The sequence below is a fragment of the Pygoscelis adeliae genome, unplaced genomic scaffold (assembly GCF_000699105.1).
Source record: "Pygoscelis adeliae isolate BGI_AS28 unplaced genomic scaffold, ASM69910v1 Scaffold446, whole genome shotgun sequence".
NCBI classification, from domain to species: domain Eukaryota; kingdom Metazoa; phylum Chordata; class Aves; order Sphenisciformes; family Spheniscidae; genus Pygoscelis; species Pygoscelis adeliae.
This window is the reverse complement of record NW_008824992.1, coordinates 173,646-182,725: the sequence shown is the minus strand read 5'-3', so window position 1 is coordinate 182,725 and position 9,080 is coordinate 173,646. Positions and strand designations below refer to the sequence as shown.

Sequence of the window (9,080 nt, the reverse complement as noted above, 5' to 3'; positions counted from 1 at the left end):
TCCCTACCTCAGAAATAAGCAGGTCCTGCTGGATGTTTTCTTCAGTCTCAGATGATTTAATTTCTGTTACTTACTTTTGGTGGAGACAGATGATTCTTAGTTGAAGGTAAGCCTTTAACTGTAGACATGTAATATAGAAAATTTCTCCTCTTAGCAATAAGCATGTAAATAGTAACTTTAAAAAATGACCATACTATATCTGTTTGACAGGCAAGGCATCTTCTAAGTTGCTTAAAACAACTGCTAGTCTCTAAATATTTACTTTCATGAATGTAAGAGCAGCTTATTTCTTGTTGTATTGCTTTAAAGATATTTTAATGAAAGCAGGAGGTTTAATCTGAGTTTGTTTGGTTTTGTTGCTCTTCCTCATTTGCAGTCACTTTCCCATTTGTGATATTTATACTTGTGCTGTAGCAAGTAAGCATAATTTCTCCCCACAAATGTGATGCGAAAACTAAGTAGTGGTAAAAGCTGAAATGACATCACCTTGGGAGATGGGTACCCTGGGCTATGAGATGAATCTCTGCTGCCTGCTTCGCTCACCATAGTAGAACAAATTCCTCCTCAAAAGCTAGCAACGAATGTCTTTGCACTGATCCTCTGCAGACTGGTCATAATTAGTCCTTGTTCTTGGGCACCCTCAGCATGTTCCCCGGGATGCAGATCCTTGCAGACTGTTTGCACATCCTGCTGTCTCAAACTGTTCCCTTTGCAAAAAAACAAGGGCCTGTTGAAGTTCACCAGCAGAGTGAAGGTTTGTTTATCAAAATTTAAATGTAGATTAGTAATCTGTCTTAACCTCTCGTTTCCAGCCTTTGTTACGGCTGAATGTAAACTTGAGCCTGATGCTGGCCTACATTTATATTCTATTACAATTCACCTATAAACATTTTAGTGTACGTTAGCTGGACGGTCTGGGCAGTGTGGTTAGTTGAAAGCTCAATTATTTTGGACTAGCTCTACTTCTAGCAACTTTCTTGATTATTAATTACCCTTTTATTCCTTACCCTTCGCTTTGAATTTTCTTCCAGTTTCTCTTCAGCACCAGTGTAGTTTTGATGACTCCCACTTTTGCTGCAGCAAGCTGCTGTATGATGGATCCAGTCAGTTTCCCTCAGCTCAGCCTATTAAGTCTCCCTCAAAAGTTTGAGGCTTACTATATTCCATGCGTCATCAATCATAAAATGTTAATTTGCCCACATTCTGCAAAGCTTATGATTTCTTCAGCATTCTTGATTTTTTTAGTAGCTGTCACATGATCTCTGTGTGGTATATTATTGGAAAATAGTAATATATGAAAATAAATCTCCTGTCTGCTCGTGTCTCAGTGAACTGTACTTTTCTACCCATCAGCTTCAGGATTTCCAGGCTCACATTAAGATTTCTCTTTTATTTTGTTTACTGGTGCTCTTATGATACATTGTACTGAGAGAGAAGCTGTTAAACTATTAGGACAGAGCAGCAAAGTTTGTTTTAAAATTATGCCCTTTTTCAAAAAACAAGGCAAACAAAACCAATAAAAAGTCTTGGGTGTTGTATACCTGATAGAGGGTGGCCTGCAGCCATGGATTGCTAGCCTTCTTTGACCTGACAGGAGTCAGTCAGCACTCACACTTCTGCTCATGCTTGGCACTATGCTAAGCCTTTAATTGAAGGGACTTGTCTGCTTCTGCTCTGCTTCTGCTTTGTGAGCCATAAGCATCGTTCGCCATAGCATCCTAGATCACAATTTGAGCATTCCTGTGCTAGAGGTAGAGTTCTATGTTACTGCTGTCCGGAAGACACTTTTTTAACATTATCTCTTGTTTACACCAAGATTTTGCTGCTTTTGCTTTGCCCACAAAGCTAATGCTACAAACACCTGAAATGGGGTTGTTATCCATATTAAATGAGTTGGAGTGCAGACGACTTTCAGGTTTTGCAGAGATGTGATCTGAGGCTGTGAGCAGTGCTGGTGAGAACGTCATTCTGTAGTTCAGATGGGGTTTCTCTTGGGTGGGTTGCAAGTTGTTTAACCACAGGGACAGCAGTGAAACCTTGAGGGACCCTTGAGGCCATGTTTATGGGATGCATGTTTTGTTCAATGCCTCCACCTCCAGACAGCATGAGCTGCTGCAGTCTGTGTCTGTCCTAAAACAGTCCAGATCTTATATGGCTGTTGGGCAGGGGAAGGCATTTTGCTGTGTTATTTGCTGTTTGAACAGCCTTTCCTTTACTTTGAAGAGTAGTCTGGATGGATGTATCCCATCTACAGTCATCCATGACCCCTGCTTGGACCATAGTGGTAAGCGGCTGCTTTTGAGCAGCAGAGATGTGATCAAGCTTGGCTTGAGGGGTTAGTGGAGGTCTTTGTCTAATGAATGTATTTAGTTGAACAGTTCTCAGACTTGAAGGTTTGGGCTGCTGAAGGAAGTCCTGGAAAATTTTTTCTTCAAATGTGTCGTGGTTTAACCTCAGTCAGCAACTAAGCGCCACACAGCTGCTCGCTCACTCCCCCCACTCCTCCCCTGCCAGGATGGGGGAGAGAATGGCAAGAGTAAAAGTGAGAAAACTCATGGGTTAAGAACAGTTTAATAACTGAAATAAAATGAAATCCTAATAATAATAATAGTAATAACATACAAAGCAAGTGATGCACAATGCAATTGCTCACCACCCACTGACTGATGCCCAGCCAGTCCCCGAGCAGCGGCTGCCCCGGCCAGCTTTCCCCCGTTGATGTACTGAGCATGACGTCACATGGTATGGAATGTCCCTTTGGCCAGTTGGGGTCAGCTGTCCTGGCTGTGCCCCCTCCCAGCTTCTTGTGCACCTCCAGCCTTCTCAGCCGGTAGAGTATGAGAAACTGAAAAGTCCTTGGCTAGTGTAAGCACTACCTAGCAACAATTGAAACATCGGTGTGTTATCAACTTTGTTCTCATCCTAAATCCAAAACACAGCACTGTACCAGCTGCTAGGAAGGAAATTAACTCTATCCTAGCTGAAACCAGGACAAAATGCAACTGTTGAATTCACAGTGTTGGGTCAAATAAATATTGCTATTCAAGTCACTAGTGCTGTCACCGTTACAGCATGCATGTTCTTGGATGTGTGCCAGCAGTAATGAACTTTCAAGTTGTTAGTGGAGTATGTGTGTGGAGTTATTTAATGCTACTTCCACTCTCTTGCTTGCAAAAGTCCCGAAATATCGAATCCTGACTATTGTCTTTATGAAAGGGAGTTGTGGAATCTGGGTGGTTCTTTGATGGGTCCTCTGTTAGTGTTTTGGTGCCGTGGTAATGGCATTTTTATTCTAGGTGGCAGTGCTCTCAAAACATAAGCTCTTCTCTGCCCTGTGCATTCCTTACATACAGTAAACATCTTACGTGCTGCTCGTTAATTAATCTTTTTTTTTCTACTCCTCGTTACCTTTGTACTGGCATGTTTAAGGTACTATGGGTAAGTGTTTTCCATTTTAAATCAATGTATTCTCTGGTTTATAAATAGTCTGTTAACATTAGCTTCAGGCTGAGTGGTGACATGCAAAGTTTTGACTGCATAATAATTTCAGTGTGGTGTTGATCTGGTTTTGGAGTGTTCCAAAGTTCAGACAGAATTGAATGTAGGATTCTACTTTGCCATCTTGAAGGGAAACCACTTCTTAAAAGACAAAATTTGAATGAGGTAAACATGGTTTAGACTCTTGCTTGTCTTGGGGAAAAAAAAAATGCAACCACTGATCTAAATTATGAAAAGATAGCTAATGGCATAGTTGGAAACTACTTTCCATAAGCATTTCTTCTTGTTGTTGGGTAGGCAAGATGAAGAAGAGGTGTTTTTCACTTTACACAGTGATTATGTGTTGCCTAGTAATATAGTAGTCTGAATAAATATTAGCTGGTAGGCCTGCAAGTTAATTTAAATGACTGTTAAATATAGAGGGTGTGATTCTTATTACCAGCGTAAAGTTGTGTAGGGGGAGGTTACCTGCATAGGTCTTGCATGCTGAAGACTCCCCAGCTCCTAGAACAACCTCTTCCTTTTCTTTTTCCCTCTAAGTAACCTCATCTGCTGGTCTCTTCTTCCATGAATGTAAAATAGCTCATGTGTTTTCCTGACTAGGAGTATATAAATGGTTCTTGTAAACTACTTGGAAAAGGGGTCAGTGGATCAATATTAAGGAACACATCCATTTTCCAAACACAGTTGGTAGCATATTTCCTAATTTTAGGATGTGTGTGTAGTAGATGAGGTGTGCGTGGTGTTCTCAAAAGGTACATGGCAGAAAGCTATTCAAAAGTGTCATTTTTTAAGCTTTAGGGTATTTCTGTAACCCAGTTCTGACATTTTAAAATTTTCTGTAAAGGATAAACAATATCCTGTGGTGATGTATGGTTGCATTTCAATCAAGCTTTCAATTGCAAGTGTGAACTTAAAGTGATTTGATTTTTTTTTAACCACTGGAATTCTTGACAGCACAGATATATTTTTAATATATGCAATGCAGGTTTGCATTTTTTAATACATTTTGTAAAAGTGCTATTATTGTATGTTAGTAAGAATAGCCTGCTATTTTTTTAAGCTGGTAATATGTTTCTTTTGATGTCATGTTATTGGTATTTTTGAATAGTCAGCTAAAAAGTCTATTTAGAGAGAATTCTTTTTTCAGATAAAGTTCACTCCATAATAGCTTGCTGTGTTGTTGACTGAATCACAAATGAATGTGTCTCTCCTTGAATGAGAGGTTTTTTCTTTAATTTCTTTTTTTTCCTGTGTCCGCAGGAACATCTTAGAATTTTGAATTCTAAATTACTGACAGAAAAGAAAGCAAGGTTCTAAAATTTTGGATTGAATTACTGTTTATAGTTAATTTCAAAGTTGTATTGTACTCTTGTTTTATCTCCTTGAACCACAATACTGTATAATAGCATAATTTCCACCTGCAGCCCCACCTCAGCGTTTTACATGGCTTCTTGTTTTGACAGTTTTTGTTCATTTTGGCCTGTATCTTTTTAAAATGCATCTTTGGACTTGCGTATATTGAGGAAGATGCTTTGTAACACTGGGTGATACTAGAAATGAATTAAGCTTGTGATATGTCATTGATGCTTATCTAGTGCAGTAATTTTGCTGCTTATACCATTGGATTAGAGGAACTCACTATTGCAAAATTTATTTTTGACTTGAGTAACTAAAAGCTGACCTACTGCTGCTTCTCTGCGTGCCGCTGTCATTTCTACTCTTTAGTGCCTTACAGTTTGAAGTTTCCTTTGTTTTATTCTAAAGTATTTATTTTTTGTGAAGTGTATGTACTCGTGCTGGCAAATACTACATTGTAGTGATGTGAATTTTCATTTATCAGGCAGCTTTATAGTCCCAGAATGTTTTTAGTTAATGGATTGGATGCTGTCAAACAGATTTTGGCAAAAATTGCTTTGTAAAATTCACTGACTTCTTAATACTTTCCTCCTGATGGTACTTTGGCACAGTCCTCTTCCAAAAGTACGGCAGCTGAAAATGCTATTTTTTTGGCTGTTAAATAATTTTTGTGGTGTTTGAGGTGAGTGTTCAACAGAAGCAAACTCACTTTGTAAAAGAGCTTCATTTGATACATTGTCTTAATGCTCCAACTGCTTTTCTAAACGCATTTTTGCAGAATGCAAAGCCTGTGCGCATTGAAAATGTCAGCAGAGCTTGAATTACTGGTCACGTGCTGGTTTGAAAACAGTAAAACATTTTGAACTGCAGCAGCTGAAGGGAAAAGGTGAAACATGCCTGCTCCATAAATAGCTTTGTAGGGAACACACGCTTTTCTGCCTGCAACTCTTTTGTTGTCTTTAGATAATAATGAACTAGCTTTTTAGTTTAAAGTGAAACATTAGTGTTCTTGGGGTTTTTTGGAATGGATAAATTATTTCCAGCAAAGGTTTGTAACGGAGTAAAAGAGGAATTTTCTCCTTTGAAGGGAAATACCTACTTGGGAGTGAGGGCGTGCAGCTTTTAGCTGAAGAGACTTTTTCTGCTCCTTTTGAATCTGTTAGTGAAATGTTGTCATCTTTGAGTCCCTGCATAGGTGATTGCTTTTGCCGTCTTCCAGGAGCATGTGACATCTCTCTTCTCGGCAGGCTATAACTTACTGCTGGTGAAAGCTTTCTAGCAAAGCATAGTGTGTCAATCTCTTAACTGCTACTAACTTTTCATACTTCATTTGGAGAATGTTTGATGGCTAGGTTAAAAAAGATTAAGGTTATGTCTGCGGGAGGGGAACAGCCCTCCCCATTGAGTAGTCTGCAGTATTGGGGGTAGTGGAGAAGGTGGCATTTGATGTCTGGTAGGTTAAATTATAACAGCCCTTACCGGGGCTTCTGAGCTGATATTTCCTGAATTGTTTTCTCTGGTGTGTTGAAACCTTTTTAAAGGTCATATTTACTAACAATTTTTTTTCTTTAAAAACACAAACAGAAAAAGAGGAGGAAAATAGTGTTTCATAATTACCAGGCATAGTACATGACTGCAGCACAGTTAATACAGACCTGCTACATTTTAGCCTGCAAGGGCGGCTGATGTTTTTGTTTAAACCCGCTGTAATTTAAGAAGGGTAGGTTAGGTAACCTGACTGTATTAGTGCTGTCATTGTTTAGACCAGGATGAGCATTTATCAATGTTGCTGCTTCTAACATGAATTCTCAAAAAACCTCAGTGGAGAGGGAGGGTGAGCTGTGTTTGTGTCTGAACAGTGTAGGGACTTAAAGGCAGGCCTACTGTTAACTCTAAATATTTCTAGAGACATTCATCTTTCCAGGAATATTTTTACTTTTTTGAATGTTTGAATTATCTACTGACAAATTAAAACGTTGGAGTAGCTGGTTGGGCGCTTTTTTTAAAATTGGTTTAATAGAAAGTGTTTCATTGGGCCTTTTTCTATTGGAATTAATAGGAGTTCGGGTACTTACTGAGAGCAGGAAGGAGTGGGATCAGGCCCTTTCAGTGCTCGTTCAAGTGTTAGGCTTTTCCTTGGCTCATAGATGAGAGACAGTTTTATGTATGCTTCACAGGAAAGTGATATTAAAAAGAAAAATCTCTCATGCAGTTTTTTTGGGACCACCAATCCCATTTTCGCTTACTGGGAATTAACCTGAAATAGAGCTGACTAAGTTTTAACAAAGCCTCTCTATTTGAGAGCATGCTGTGGCTGCTTAAAAACCAAAGGGGAAGGTAGAGGGAGAAGCTCATGATGTGAGGGGTAGTTCCACTCCCCTTCTCTGTGTTAAGTGTTCAGTGGAGACGAGCAAGAATACCACGTATGCCTGGGCTTGTTCGTCCACCCCCCTTCCTCTCTGGCCACTTTACAGCTTACTGCCTCTTCAGCCTCGACTCTTAACTACTTTACTGGTAAACATCCTCTTGCAAAGTTGAAGTTAGTGTGTGCATGTGACCTTTTTCAGGGTAGGGTATCAGAGTACTGCAGTTGAATGTAATCCAAACAGTGATGCTGACTGCACAACCTGCTCTGAAATGTACAGTGTAAACAAATGGAAAAAATGAGATCTTTTCCTGTTTCCTGTAACTTGAAGAGCTTTTTAAAAACAATTGGAGATACAACATTTTGGACTAGAGCTATATATATATATATATATCTAGCTATACACTGTGTATATATTTCTTTTTTTCCCCATGTAATTTTCATGTGATACTGCTTCCCTACAATACACTTTTCTGGTATTTCAAGAATACTAAATCAATTTTGGACTTTGAGGGAGTGTGGTTTTATTATTTCCATTATAAATTGTTAATATATAACACCTTACTTGTAGTGTCCATCCCAGATTTTTATATGCACTGTCTGTTCAAGTTTAATACTGGTACCGCATATGAAATTTAGTTGTATTGCCCTGTATCTATGCCTCTGCCTGAATGCTTGAGCCAAAATCAATGTCATGCTTACATAAAATTCAAAAGAAACCCCCAAATTCTGCTATTCAGTGATAAAGTATTGAGAGCCAAACCTGGGCCTTCATGTTGGGCAGACAGAGGTGGGTTTAGGTCTGATCTTCAGAGTTTGAGACCTTGGTTCAACAGGGTGCTGTGTCGATTAGTGGCATCTATACTGAAGTGAACATCTTTCTTACGGTATACCATACCTTCTTAGAATACAAGAAAACCTAGCTCTTTTGCCTTGTGCTTTATTATGCTGAGTGGAAGTAGGACCATGTTGCAGACTTCTGAAATAGTGCACACGTGTGTCGTTCAGTATTATAAATCTGATATGCTGTGTATTGGTAACTGCAGTAGTTTCCATGTCCGAAGAGCTACAGAAACATAGCCGTTGTACTGGATCGCTTGGGTGAAGGTGAGCTTTTAACATGAGCTCACTGGTGGGAGAGGTGAAAGCAAAGAGGCTAAGTGACTTGTGTCAGTGAGTCAGTGGCAGAGTTGAGACGAGGACCTGGGTTCATGCCACTAGAGTGCACTACTTCCCTCTCACTTATTGAGAGAATGGTTAAATTTGCTGGTAGGTGCTGCAGGCTCCCTCGTGGGGGGTCTTGAAAATTGCTGCCAACTTGCCGAGGTACTGGGAATTTCACATTGATCTTAATTGGATGCAGCTCTGCTTCTGCAGCTATCATTTACCAAATAAATGTTTTTCTTACTATCAAATTTTTATGAATGTTGTGATGGAATGGCAAAGAGGGCTTGTAAACTAGCTTTTTACCCCCCTTCTGATTTTATTAGCGATGAAAAGGATAGGTACGAAAGAAAGGGTTAATCATATTTGTAATTAAAGCAAGTTCTTTAAGATATATCATTTCTCAGAAATAGATGACTTTTACTTTATTAATGAAAGGTTCTTGATAATGAGACACAGTATTTTATTTATATTAAGTTCTCTTTTTTCCCCTGCACAGGTTTCCACTTGAGTGGCACAGTGACAGAGCCTGCAATGCAATCGGAGCCAGAAACTGTTTGCAATGTAGCTATCAGCTTTGATCGTTGCAAGATTACCTCAGTGACCTGTAGCTGTGGAAACAAGGACATATTTTACTGTGCCCACGTTGTGGCACTCTCTTTATACCGGATCCGCAAGCCAGACCAGGTCAAAC

At 39.4% G+C, this 9,080-nt stretch overlaps 1 protein-coding gene across 1 annotated transcript in view; it reads left to right on the top strand.

Moving 5' to 3' along the window:
* Positions 1-8,188: 8,188 nt before the first annotated feature.
* ZSWIM6 (zinc finger, SWIM-type containing 6) overlaps positions 8,189-9,080 on the top strand; it is a 53,740-nt gene continuing 52,848 nt past the window's right edge. Inside the window, 3 exon segments of the mRNA XM_009326148.1 lie at positions 8,189-8,258; positions 8,886-9,078; position 9,080. The exon segment at position 9,080 is cut by the window's right edge and continues 157 nt beyond it. Of these exon segments, the coding sequence (XP_009324423.1) occupies positions 8,189-8,258; positions 8,886-9,078; position 9,080 (264 nt within the window).